This window comes from Protopterus annectens, chromosome 7.part0 (genome assembly GCF_019279795.1).
Source record: "Protopterus annectens isolate FY-2018-M chromosome 7.part0, PAN1.0, whole genome shotgun sequence".
Taxonomy (NCBI): Eukaryota; Metazoa; Chordata; order Ceratodontiformes; family Protopteridae; genus Protopterus; species Protopterus annectens.
Window position 1 is genome coordinate 1225155949 of NC_056739.1, and position 14286 is coordinate 1225170234.

At 36.9% G+C, this 14286-nt stretch overlaps 1 protein-coding gene across 1 annotated transcript in view; it reads right to left on the reverse strand.

Moving 5' to 3' along the window:
- The window catches only part of DNAH1 (dynein axonemal heavy chain 1), a 5225710-nt gene that overhangs the window by 1627364 nt on the left and 3584060 nt on the right, over positions 1-14286 (reverse strand). The window contains exons 53-54 of the mRNA XM_044076389.1: positions 14244-14286; positions 6105-6215 (exon numbers count right to left, since the gene is read on the reverse strand). The exon at positions 14244-14286 is cut by the window's right edge and continues 149 nt beyond it. Coding sequence (XP_043932324.1) covers positions 6105-6215; positions 14244-14286 — 154 coding nt within the window. The remainder of the gene's footprint in view (positions 1-6104; positions 6216-14243) is intronic.

Genomic DNA, 14286 nt, shown 5'->3' on the forward strand with positions numbered 1-14286 from the left:
CAAATGGTAATGCAGAGAACTGATGATGTAACCAAGAAACAACAAATCTAAGACAATTCTTGATACCTTTGGCTATATGAATGTGAAGGTATGCATCTTTTAGGCCCAACATTATCATAAAGATTCCCTGGGGACTCTCTCTGTCCAACCAGTGCTTCGGTTCCTGCCCAAATAACTGACACACACACTCTTTAAGATTTGTTTTACACACACACACACACACACACACACACACACACACACACACACACACACACACACACACACACACACATGCACACCTGAGAAAGGCTGGCACAGGTTACTAGCTATGCCCCCTTCTGCCCAGACTATAAGGTAGTTATTACTGTCACCAGCCAATTCTTTATCAGCTACTTTAAGGCCTTTAACAAAGGGTGTCCAATCTTACTGTGTAATGTCACTATCAACACAAATGGGAGTATGACCAAGAGCACAGCTATTAGGAGTGGCCAACATAGTGTCACCAAATAAATATGTAAGTACTCTAAGAACCTAAATATGTGTCACAAATATCAACAACAATGAAAGGTTTAGATATATTTAATAATAAATAATAAAAAAACAAGAGAATACTCTGTATATACTTGCAGTTAAATCAGAGTTCAGAATCACAGGAAATATTTAAAACAATACTCTGTATATACTTGCAGTTAAATCAGAGTTCAGAATCACAGGAAATATTTAAAACAACATTGCAGGACAGTCTCAAATAAATAAAGAAAAGCATCTAAGCTAATCTTTGCTATATTCCTGACTGTATCTAAGAGAATTGCTGTACCCTAATAAGTTACTTCAGAGCAAGCAAGGCAGATGTGGTGAGTGGATCTTGATGTTGTCAGGTCAAATACAGAATACTGTCTCTCACTAAGAGACTTCCCAAATTAATATCTCAAATATTACTGCTGGGATAGCTTGCAGAATGACATAATTTCTTGCCGACTCTATCTCAGGTGAAAAACAACCATTGATGCAGCTAGTCGCATTTAGCATCTACCTGTACAAATACATACACAAGGGCTTTTCCTCAAATATTGGTACTTGCTGGAAGTCATAAACAATAAAACACAAGACAGTGCAGAAAGTTCCCTAGTTTTAGACATTGTGTCTCCTTGCTGCCATAAAGTAATTTAATTTCAGCTATTTTTCTGAAGTTAACCTCTTGTGTTCCAGTTTCCATTGTTAAAGTATATATATTCAGACAGTTACAATAGTGTATGTACATTTCTGTTTTGTTCCAGCAGGGCATGATGTGGATCCATTTTTAAAAAGCACTTTATAAAATCCCTCTTCAGCATATATTTCTTTACAAACCATCTTATATGACATACAGTTCTAATACATTTGTAACACAAGCATATGAATCATGCTGATATTCACAAATGACAGATAGCTGGCCTGGCAGTATCTCCTTTCATGACAACTACCACTACAGATGCCCTATGCAGTCTGGGACATAAGTCAGAAACCCAGCTTGCCTAGCCCTTCTTACAGCACTGGCATACATCTTAATCATCCAAATTTTCCCAGAATGTCCAGATCTTTGCCTCATATTTGTGTACTGTTCTTCAAAATATTTGTGGTTTTCTGGCAAATTACGGATGACTGAAGTTACAAAATAATGACAGACATTTGAGTTTCAGAGCATATCTGTCAGAAAATACATGCTACTACAAAACCTTTTTATTCTAGCAACTTTGTAAGTTTAGAAGAGCAATATTTAAAAATTGTCCCTATCTTTGGGATTATGTACCCCCATTATTTTTGGCTTTGTCCAGATTTCTGTACTATGAGGTTGGGAGGTATAAGCACTAGTGATAATGCTCTTTCCTCAGGCTCAGGTTAGGGGACAGCTAGAGTTCTATGTTCAGGTATTGGAAATGTCACAGGGAAAAGACGATCTTAATTCTGAACAGCACACACAGAATGCTGATCAGGATTGTTGGCGTGATAGTTCATATGCTATAAGTAGAAAGACTAAGAACTCAACCTTATCTTACTCAGAAACAGAAAAGACGACTATACAATCACCAAGGGCAAATGTGATACAGTAATACTGTAAAGGAAATATAGGGCAGATAGGAGGGGTTATGAACAGCTAATCAAGGGAAGGAGAGTAATTTTGACATGGCCAAGTACTTTTTTTTTCTTAGAAAAGTGTTTAATAGGCAAATTCATTTGCTGGAACAGGTAACAAAAGCAGCTGCTAATGTCAAATAAGTTTAAGATTTCTTAATAGGTTGTTTAAAAAGGGTTGGTGGTTTAGTCTAATTGCAATAATGAGACACTCCTGAGAGAATTAGAACTTCCTACTACCAGATAACAAATGCTATATTAATGTGTTTCAAAATATGCTGTATTAATATGTTGAAACATTTAGGTAATTAGATACAGATTATTTTGTATATACTTATTCTTCAATGCTTGAAGTGAAAAAGGAAGGTTTCCAATTTTGGCAGTAAAATTTTCTAGTTAAGGTTGACCCTACATTCAACTATGCCAGCTAATCATTATATTAATAAAGGTAGCCTGTAAAGAAACTTAAGAGTGGCAAGATAAGCATATTTATGACGACAGGGAGATGCAACAGATGCATGGAGGTATCATGTGGGTACAGTATTCAGCTGTTTAATTATTTTTTAAACTGTCAGACTCTAAGACAGATTCATCAAGGCATGATTTATGGTGGAACCAAAATATAGACTGAGGACCACACATTTCTGTGCTGGGGGTGGGGTAGGAATACTTTTGTTTATGTAATGTGGAGGCAAGAATGTACATAATATCCATAGACATGCAAAAATGATACCAAAGAACCCTGACACTAGCTGCAAAAATGCACTAACAGTAAAATATTCTATAGTGGAATCTCTTCTTCATAATTTATCCATCTAAATCTTCACTTTCATTCTTACTTCCCTCCATAACACAAACTAGTGTTAGCGGCAGCATTTCTGTTAGAAGACTGTTTATTTAAGTAAGGCATGAAACCTGTCTTACTTTTAGATATATTTGTGTAAGCTTTTGATAACTGAAATGAAATGGAGCCATGTTGTAAGGAGAAAAGAGGTAGTTTTATTTCTTGCAATGCTAAAATCATTTAAAACTGCCTATTGAATAATTAGTCTCACACATACAATTCTCTAGTAAACTGGGAAATCTGCAGAAATATTTTTTTTTTCAATATACTAACTTTAAATGTCTTAACTTCAGCATAATTGTGATATAAAAAAAGAACTTGGGTACACGAAAACAAATAAGAATGTAAACACAACTTGAGATATGTCCCTGTTAAAACATTAAAACTATCATAAAGCCCTGTATAAAAGATCTCTCACATCAGATTTTAGGCAGATGATCCTGACTTCACATTACGTTTTCAGTCCTGTCACATATATTAAGGAGCATCTGGTGCTGCGGTAGCATTGTCGCCTCACAGTAAGACACTGCCCGGTTTGATTCTCGGCTAGCGCGTCTTCTGCGTGGAGACATGCGTGAATGGGCATACCTTCGTTGAAGGTTGTGTGTCAGGCCTGGCAAGCCAGTACGTAAAAATCAACTGCCAATCATTAGCGGACCGGAGTTCCGCTGTGGCGACCCCTAACCGGGAAAAGCCGAAAGACACAAACTAAGAACCTGAGAGTGAGGGGAGAAAGATAGAGAGAGAGATGAAAGGTACATTTACTCAGTATTTAAAACCCAATAAGCTTTAAGTAACCATAATATTGTCCCTTAAAGAAAGTGAGAAAGAACACTCTTTCTCACATGCCATCCTTACATTGTTCTTTAACTCTGTAACTGTGAATAAGCCCCAAAAAGCAAAATTTGTTCAATAAATTGCCAGAAAAAAACTCATGATAAAATCGACTTCAGCAGAGACTAGAAGATCTGCTTTTGTTTCAAGTGTACTGCCACTTAAAACATGTTAATTGCTTCTTTTCTAATGTTGTGTCATGCTGTAAAACACAGAAAAAATGTCTGGGATGCATAAGTCAATACTCGGTTACTACTTGTAAAAATAAAAAATATTGACTAACTTTATATCAGAAGATGCAAGGCCTAGAAGTTGAAAAAAGGCTGTCTGAACCCTAGGACTATCTGTGAGACTTGATTTGCTCCCCCCTGTAGGCATATCATTCACCCTGTTAGACAACAAATGACATCCTATACAGTCAATCAATGAATGTTGTTTATTGCTATGTAATATTTGAGTTGAAGGACTGCCTTCTTAAGGGATCTGTAACCCAAAAATAAAATTATTCTGAAGACATACATAAACAGAATGAAAAATGTATAAGAGCTGGGATCTTCTATGCTGAGCAATATTTATTAGTTTAGGAAAGAGCTACCACAATAATTTTATCCATCCATCCATTTCCAACATACACATTATCAATTTCATGGTCACAGGGATCCAGAAACTGTCCTGGCAAGCAAAGTGTATAAAGAAAGTGCCAGTCTTGGAATGAATGCCATCCCATCACAGGGCAGGTAGATCTATACAAAGACCTTGCACACATACCTTGGAACAGTCAAAACATGGTGTATTCACCAAAGCTTTGCCATTTGCATCACAGTATACCTGACAACTACTGCAATTCAGCTATTTACCTATTTAATGAAGCACTGTTAGCCCAATGAATACACTTTTCTACAGTATGTAATTATTTGTAATGCCTGCTTAATACTTATCTCATAATTATGTACCATTCTGGCTATCCTCTCTTTTCACTGTTTAGTGTTCTTGTTTTAAGCTTCTGTCTAAAAGGAAAGCATTAATAATGTGAATGGACAATTTGTGTGAGGAAAACTAACAACCATGATTGTTTAACAGTGTGAAAAATATGCAGTCTGTAAAACATTTTGCCATGTGCAGAATGCTTTTTGTTAAATGATTTCCTGGCAGACAGAAAAAAAGGTAAATTCAAATAAAGTTTCATCAGCTTGCAGTCTACTGTATATGTATCCATTGTTCAAGTTACAAAATCTGATTTGTGGGCAGCGATGGTGGTGCTGCGGTAGTGTTGTTGCCTCACAGTAAGACGTTGTCCTGTTAGATTCTCAGCTAGAGCGTCTTCTGTGTGGAGACATGCGTGAATGGGCGTACCTTCATTGAAGGTTGTGCGTCAGGGCCGGCAACTCGGCACATAAAAACCTACTGCCAATCATTAGCGGACCGGAGTTCCGCTGTGGTGACCCCTAACTGGGAAAAGCTAAAAGACACAACAAGTAGTCTTCAAAGGAGAATTACAATGAAATAAAACTTCTTTGGATCAAAATAACTACAAAGCTCAGATTTGATCAAATATTTAATCTTAGAGATACATTCTATAGAAAAAAAAAAGATAAGAGTTTGTAATTTTTGACAGTCAAGTCCTGTTGTGGCTCAATCTGCCTTAAGAGGATTAGTGAAGTTAATCAACAAAGTTGCTTCAAAAGAAGTGGTGCAGATACATTTTGAACTGAATTTTGTGTGTGGATTTGATTTGTGATCAGAAATGACAATTGGCAGATGCTATTTTATATGAATTGAAGAGGGATGAATGCCCCTTTCCCCCAGCATTCAGTAATCTTGGAGCTAGTTATAAATAGTGGGACAGGGAGAATGGAGAGATACATCCTCTTACATACTGGGATATGGCAAATTGGCCTGCAATACAAAATAATTTAGTAACAGTTTGGCTGAATGTTCAGTTTCAAACATGTACTGCTTGTTTTTCAGATGTTGGCAAACTATCTGCCCATTACAAATATTTCTGGAAAGATGTTTTCGTTATTTTTGATTTCAGCCTTCTGTGAATTGACTTCACTTTCTAAGTGGTCTGCGATCTTTAACAGAAATGCATAAACTCCAGTTCTTCCCACAAAACACAGTCAAAAGTCTTCTGACCTTAAGAGGATAGGCTTCAAAACAGCACATATATGTTATCTTGTTAATGGCATCATTTGTTTTCTCAGGTGTTAGGTAGATTTGTGAAGTTGAAGGCAAACCTTGTAGTGCAATCACAGCAAATGAAACATGATACATTAAACATTTTAATTTACAGCTGAAGATACGTTTCCAAATGAAGAAAAACTGACTCTACCTTTATTTTTTCCATAGTCACTACTGTATCTTTTGCTGCCTCCTCCAGAAGAGGCCTCATCATCTCCAGCTCTTCTTGCAATTTGCCAACATCATCTGCTGTACTCAATAACTATAGAAGACAAAAAATATGCTCCTGTCAAAGAACAGAAATGATACAATAAAAAACATAGTTCATCAGTGGTGTAAACAATGTGTCCTATTACAGGAAGATGGAGGATCATTTTCTAATCATAAAAGGATATGCTCAGAAGCAGAATTCCATTTCTATGTCTTGGAAGTAGTTAAGAAAGATATTCGAGGGGGACCATGGGAAGATACGATCGAATACAAAGAACTGTTGTGGCAGTTACAGTTGGAATCGTATAACAAACCAGGTCTGAATAATATAGTATCCCTATTACCTGTGTTGAAATTGAGGGCTGCCAAATTGTGAGTGACATCTTATATATTAAATTTTAAAGTTGTTTTTATTTTAATTATGAAAATGTATGATTTTAAGAAATGGATTTATTAGAGTTTAACAATTTGTACTTATTAAGTAATATGTAGGACTTTTTTATTAAGTTAGGAAGGTAGTACTCAGTTAATTTATATATAAAAGAATTCTCTGTATATGAGTGTAACATTTCTTTCTGTACACTAGAGGGAGTATGTGCAATGATAAAATGATATATCCATAGGCAGATTTTTAACTTTTTTACTTTTATAAATTTGTTGAGTATGTTATTTATATAGATGAATGTGTTTTAAGGCTTCTGGTAAATTTGTTGATTGTTTTGCTTTTGGTAAGGAGAAGGGTGGTTACAGTTTTTAATCATGAGTTTTTAAACAAAAATCTTTTTAGATGGACTTAAATAGGATTTGTATTAATTATTAGATAATTAATTACCAATTTGGTGTGGTTATTTTCTAATTGAGTTCATTTCATGTATATATAAGGCATGTTAAAATTCATTGGATTGTAGTGCATCTGAAGAAGTGTTTGAAACGAAAACGCAGGTGTGGAGACATAGCGTTTGTGCCTTGGAGTGTACTGTATTCGTTGGGTCCAGCCGTTGTGGTAATAAAGATTTTTATACCAGCAAGGACTTTTTTTGCCTTCCTCCTCTAGTGCTTTTTTGCAAGATCATTTTCTATTAACACTAAAGCCGGGAATTCAGCAAGGCTTTTGTTACATTATTTATTCACTTTCTCAGAGGGCGTCAGCAGAAAATGATGGGTAAAGTCATATAAACAAGTATTTGAGAGTTGTGAATATAAGACAGAATGCTTCATAGTATTTATTAGCTTAAATACTGAGAAATAACAATATGTAAGACTGAATTTGCCAGGTGAAATACTACATATTAATTTTAAAGACTTTTGGATATTTTTTTTTTGCCACAAATTTTCAGAATAGCCACATGATGTCCCTGCCTTCTTAAGTGATGGCATAAAATATTTAAATTCTGCCCAATGTGACATTTTTACATATAATACAAAATATCCTTTCTAGGGTGGTAGAAGAAGTTCCATTTTTTAATAATGGAAAGGTGGCCACAATCCCGAATAAATATCTCAGTTTAAAAAAAAAAAAAAAGACTGCATGCTGAATATTGAATTATGGGGTAAGGAAAATACACTGTGTAAATAAATTTACCATAACAGTAGATGACTGAATGATCACTGCTGAATTAGTCTAAGTTATAAGGGTTATATCTTACTAAGAATATAATAGCCTGACAACTTCCAAAGCTTCAGGGTACCTGCCACATGCCCAAACCATTAGTCAGCTCGAGCCTTTTAGAACTTTCATGCCAACAGTGAGAGTGAGGCTAAAGCCCTGCACAGGACAATGTTAGAAAAATAATACTAAATGTCAACATGGTAGCATAAAAAAGGGGGGGGGATGGAAGGAGGCTCGGCAAGTGCAGCAGCAGTCATTCAAACATCTACTGTTATGGTAAGCTTACTTACATAACTGTACTATGTTATTTATTTATTTATTTATTGCATTTGTTCACCAGGAAAGTTCACTGGGCCTAAAAGAGCCCATTTTCAGTGGAGGCCTGGGGAAAAAAGCTCTGACAGGAACATATTAAACAGTAATTGGTACAAAAGAAGATACAGTGTTACAGATAGTGATTACAGTAATATATACAGAATATATACATAAAAGCAAGAATTGTGTTGGTTGCCAGATTAATTCAACCAGAGAAGTATAAACAGAGATATATTAATCAGCATTATTGTACCAGTATCAACAAGTGATAAAAAAAATAATAATTATGGAGAAAATATCAGTCAGCAGTAGCAAAAAGGATTAGGAATTTAGTTATCATATAAGGAGAAGGAGGAGGTTAGGTTATAGAGCAGGTTCTTTATATGGATCACTGCTGCAGTAGCCTAAGCTATATGGGTAGTTTACCATAGCTTAAAAAAAATGGAAGGAGGAAGAATGAGGTCCAGCAGCCCATGCAAAATGGTCCTAGCAAAGTCTGTCCTAGATTTGGAAAAGGAATCTAGTTTATAGTGCTTTGTAAAAGGATGCACATAGGACCAAGTTGCTGATTCTAGAATACAATCCAACCCTTTTCGAAAGCCATAGATGAAACCAAAACTCTAGAAGAATGAGAATTGATCCTGCCTGGAATAGTTTTGTTATGCTGGGTGTAACAAAATTGATAGCATGAGACAGCCATTTGGAAATACTCTATTTTGACACAGGTAGTCTTTTTTTTTTTCTTACCTTAACAAGAAAGGAACAACTGGTTAGAACTTCTGAAATATGTTGAACTATCAAGATAGTACCTGAGATGTCTGTGGACATAACAGGTAAGGAGTATTCTCTTCCCTCATTTTTAGATTTTGGAAAGAAGACAGAAAGATGAATAGTTTGATTTAAGGTAAGCTTGGACACCACTTTAGCCATAAATAAAGGATTTATTCTTAAGGAAACCCTGTCTTTGTGAAACATGAGATAAGATTAACCTGCCATGAGAGCTTGCAACTCAGATACTCTTTTTACAGAGGTCAGAACAATTATTAAGACTGTTTTCCATGTCCAAACCTCAAGGCAGCCTGATGATCTGGTTCAAATGGAGCAAGTGTTAGTTATTCTAACACAAAATTAAGATCTCAAGGAGGAGCCACTTGTTTTTTTAGGAGGCGGTCTATGCAGCACCCCTGTCAAAAAACATTTTCACAAGATTGTATTGAAAGTGGGGGATCCATGGACAGATATACTGAAATGGCTGAAAAATTAACCTTGACTGAGGAGTAAGACAGGCCACAGGATAATAACTTACACAGATAATGTAGAGCCAGAGAAACACTAGCCCTGAATGGGTAGTGTTTTTTTTCTTGGTAGCAACTAGAAAACATTCCATTTATTAAAATGTGAGTTTTAGTATCATGTTTTCTTGCTTCCAGTAATACCTGCTGCATTTACTCAGAAAAAAGGTGTCTAAAAGGTATTAACATTTTATCATCCAGGCTGTCAGCTGCAGTTGTTTGGGGTCAGAATGTATCAAATACACCGATTTTGTGTAAGTAAATCCAGTCATTGAGGAAGTTTGTGGTAATTGCCCCTGATCTTTTACAAAAGAAGGAAGAACCACTGGTCAAGAAGGGAATCACCACAATGATCTGTGGAAAGTCCTTTTAAATCCTGAGATGTAACCTGGACATTAGCTGAAAGGGTGGAAAAGCATACCAGAACATTCCTGCCCAAGTAAATGAAAACACATGCATCTTCTAGGCCTTCTTGCATAAAGTGTTGAAGCAGAATTTTATCAACTGCTTGTTGCTACTGGAGGCACATGAATCAAATCTTGGAAGGCCCCTGATTCAGGTTCCCATTTTTGAGGGACTGCTCTGGTCTTGTTCAGCTTGTCTGTCAAATAAGTTTGCTCTCATAGTATGTAAGATTTCTGTAAAATGAAATTGTGCTGTAAATCCATATCACAGGCTGCAATGGCTAGTCTGTACAGAAGATAAGGTCTGTTATATTTTTGCTTGTTTATGTACCATATAGGCTGTGGTGTTGTCTATAAACACTTGCAGAGGTCCTAGGGCAAAAAGATGACTGAAAGAGTTCAGATCATTTATAAGAGTTAACATTAGTTAGCATCTGTTTTAGGTTTGTGTGTTTTGGTCTGTGTTTTGTGTTCCAAAGACCCTGTACTTTTATTCCCAAAAACTCTACTCCCCAAGCAAAATCTGAGGAGTCTTTTATAACTGACTATGCTGAAACAGGAAGGAAGAATGAGAGACCTGGATTCTAACAGATTCGGTGGCTCAACCACAAAATCTCCCTTTTCACAAATCCCAAAAGTGGAATCTGAATTGCCATAGGATGTTGATGCTGGGACCATAAAGATTTCAGGTGGCACTGGATTTTTCTCAAGTACAGTCTTGTAAGAGGTATGATAAGTATAAAAGATGCAATAAGACCAAGAGTCCTGAGGAATTCCCTTTCGGAAACAGTAAGTCAGAGTGGAAAAACTTAGGAATATATCTAAAATTAGATCTACTTTTTTTTCCTGTGGAAGAAAAGCTCTTTGAATTAAGGTGTCCAAGAGACATCCCAAGAAAACAATCCTGTCAGAAAGAGTCAGACAAAAATTCTGTATGTTCTGTTGGAATCCCAGCATGTGTAGAAGATCCCATCCCTTAACCAAATGAGAGATTCTATGCACTTTGAAAAAGACTATGCAAAGATAAACAAGTCATCTAAATAAGGAAAAATGGATACATTGCAGTCTAAGAAGGCTATCACAGGAGCTAGATACTTAGTGAGCACTGTTGGAGCAACATATAGTCCAAAAGGTAAAATTAGACACACACAACCTTAAGAAATGTTTGAAACCTGAATAAACTTGAATGTGATTATTTGCGGCTTTTAAATCTAAGGTCATCAGAAAACTCACAAGGGGAAGGAGACATAAGTTGTGAAGGGAATAATAACACCATTTGCAGAAACATTTCTGAGTAAACCATTCTCCTTAATAAAAAGGAGAAACAGCTTATATCATCCCAGAGAAAGCAGACGCTGAATGAAAGGAAGGGAGAAAAGGAGTTTGGTCTGTTGGATGAAGGGAATCCCTTAAAAAGGAGAGAGAGAGACTCACACTGACATCTGTAAACTTAACGGATTACTTACAGAATCCATCTGTCCGAAACTATCGATTGCCAAATGGAGAAATGGAGGTTCAGACTTTCTGGAAGGATTTAGAATTTGTCAGGGAGAAAAAGGGGAGGGGAGTCTTGTAGATAGCCACAGACTTATTAGACTGTCCTATGCTCTGAAGGGCTCCTCCTTTATTTTCAGAAGCTCACTGCCACTGTTTTTTTTAACATTTCCTTACTAGCAGCTTGCTGCCTTTGTTTATTTTGCTTTTTGAAAAAAGGTTATAGAGGTAGCATTAAACCTGTAGGCAAACTTGGAGAAGGACGGTTAAAACATCTGAGAGATTCCATGAATCAGCTTATTTCTTTCATTATACTTTTGAAGGCCATCTGCAGCAAGTACTTCAAAAACTTTCTCTGCATCCAAGGCAGAATTCAAAATTTCAGCTTTGACATCTTCTGGAAAGTTTTGAGTATGCACCCAAGCCAGCTGAAAAACAGAAGTAGTCAGGTTACACACAGTTGTTTTCCTCAGAAAAGGAAATAGATGGCATAATGCTCCTAATTTTCCTCAAAAGAGACGTGTAAACTTTAACATATGAGCTTGATAGTTGAGAATTCTAAAGTGTTACAGAAGAAAACACTTTTTCCCCAAATCCACTGAAAGCTTTCTCATACTTTACAGAAGGGCAGGAATTAAAATTAACCAAATGTTTAGCAACAGCTGGGTCCACAAGGTAAATAACTGCTGAGTCTGATCTGGGATTAATGTATACAAATACATACCTTGACAGAAGGGCAGGAATTAAAATTAACCAAATGTTTAGCAACAGCTGGGTCCACAAGGTAAATAACTGCTGAGTCTGATCTGGGATTAATATATACAAATACATAAGAGTGAGTAACTGTATACAATTTATCTGCTTTCTTGGGAAAGTAGGCTGGCTGTCAGGCAAGTTATAGGTTGTGACAAAATCATCTTGCAGTGCTGAAAGAACAGGAGGAATTCAGGTATGTTTTGTAAATCCAGCTACAGTAAATTATACTACTTCTTCAGAGACAGTGGAATGTCATTATGTTCTCAATGAAACAACTGATTCATTCTGGAAATAGGTTCAGAGTAAGGGGATCTTTTAAAATGAGTGGCAGAAGCCACACGCTGAGATTCTGAATCAGAAACCTGAGGAGATAAATAGAATCTGTCCCTTCACAATTATTTTGTGGTTTAAAATCTTGAACCTTTTCATTAAATGAAGGATCCCTTTTTGGTTTACCAGAAACATCTTAAATGGACAGGTCAACAGCCTGAAAAGAAGCCTGAGCTAAGCCCAATAAATCATTCCTGTCCAAAGTGATTAAGGGAGGAGTAGATATAAGTCTTAAGTTTTTGCCTCTTTTTGACAGGAATTTCTAAAGAAGCATGCAGAAAAAAAACTCCCTAGGGATAGGCATAGCAGTTTAGCTAAGCAGACGGGTATTCCCTGCCCCTTCTCCCAGGACTGACAACAGTGGTTCTCCCTTTCCCACCAAGGGCACTCCAACAGTTGCAGAGGACGTGCCCAGCCCTAGGTCCATGGAGGCTGAAAAGACTACACTAGAGGGGGCCAAGGAAAGAGATGAATGGTCTGAGGACCAGAAATGGATATAGTAGAGTCACCAATCTGTCGATGAAGGACATTAGCAGTCTGCTCTGGTGACAAAAGTTGTTTATTAGCAGTCTGCTATGGTAGCAAAGGTTGTTTAGAACTGAGGAAATGGAAGGTTGTTCCACTGCTAAGCCAGATAAGATGGTCGATTCCCAGGGAAGCATGTAAGCAGTAGCTTGTAAAAATCATAACTTTTCCACCAAAAAACATAGTAAAAAACACTTTAAACACACATCCAGCTCTCAAAAGTAAAATACTACAACTTTTACCTCAGAAAAAGTAGCAGTTAACATGATAGCAAATAATAACAGTTAACATGATAGTGAATAAAAACATATTTTCCTCTCTTAAAATGTATATCTTTTACAGAAAAAGTCCAGTTGTTATCATAAAAAGTAATTATGGAAAGTTTTTTTCTCTGAAGGGAACTTATCTGCCCAGCATTGGAAAGCATTAGCCGACGGTCGATTCTCGAAAGCTTGCAACAGGAGCACTCTCTGGTGGCAGGAAAACTCTGAAACCACCCTTTTTATTCAGTTGAACTCAAAGCTTATCTGCTCAGCAATGGAAAGCATTAGCTGACTTTTGATTCTCGAAAGCTTGCAACAGGAGCACTCTCTGTTGGCAGGAAAACTCTGAAACCACCCTTTTTATTCAGCTGAGCTCAAGCTGACTTACGGCTTGGACTTGTGGAAAGTGCCCTTGAAGGTTTAGAAGATGGCCAGTTGTTGTATCCCTGTGCAGTATACAACCCATATAGCTAAGTGTACTGCAGCAGTGATCATAATGATGAACATCTGAGGCTACTTCATAGGATAACTTTCTTGGCTCTATGTGACAGATACAGGAGCTTGAAAACCTGTAAGGATCTAGGAGTGCAACCACTACTCTTTTAGGCTGACAGAATGCAGCAGAAATGGTCTTGACATCCTGTCAAGATAGTTCCTGTGCTTCTCTCTTGGGGGGTGTACTGGGCATGGCCCACTGGAGGAGACCCCGGGGCACAGTCAATATGTGTTGTAGGGATTATATCTCTCAGCTTACCCAGCACCATCTCAGCGTCGCACAGCAGCATATAAAAATTGTAGCTAGGGCTAGAAAAGCTTGGTCTGCCCTAATTAGCTTGCTGTCAGCTTCACCTAGACAAGAAATTTAGAAAATAAGTAAATAAATGAAGACTAAATATTCCATTAATGTGATTGTTTTTCTTCAGACCCTTTTACTGTATCTATGTCTGATTACAAATGTTTGCCAATGAGGTGTTTGTTCTGTAAATGCAACAGAGGCCAATGCAAAAAACATTTTTGTACAGCATTACTACAGAAATCCATATGAACAGGTGCACATGGAAGTATGGAAATTTAAAGCTATTTCAAACATACCTTGTCCAGCCCTGTCTTCATCCTGTTCTTGGCTGTTTTCAAC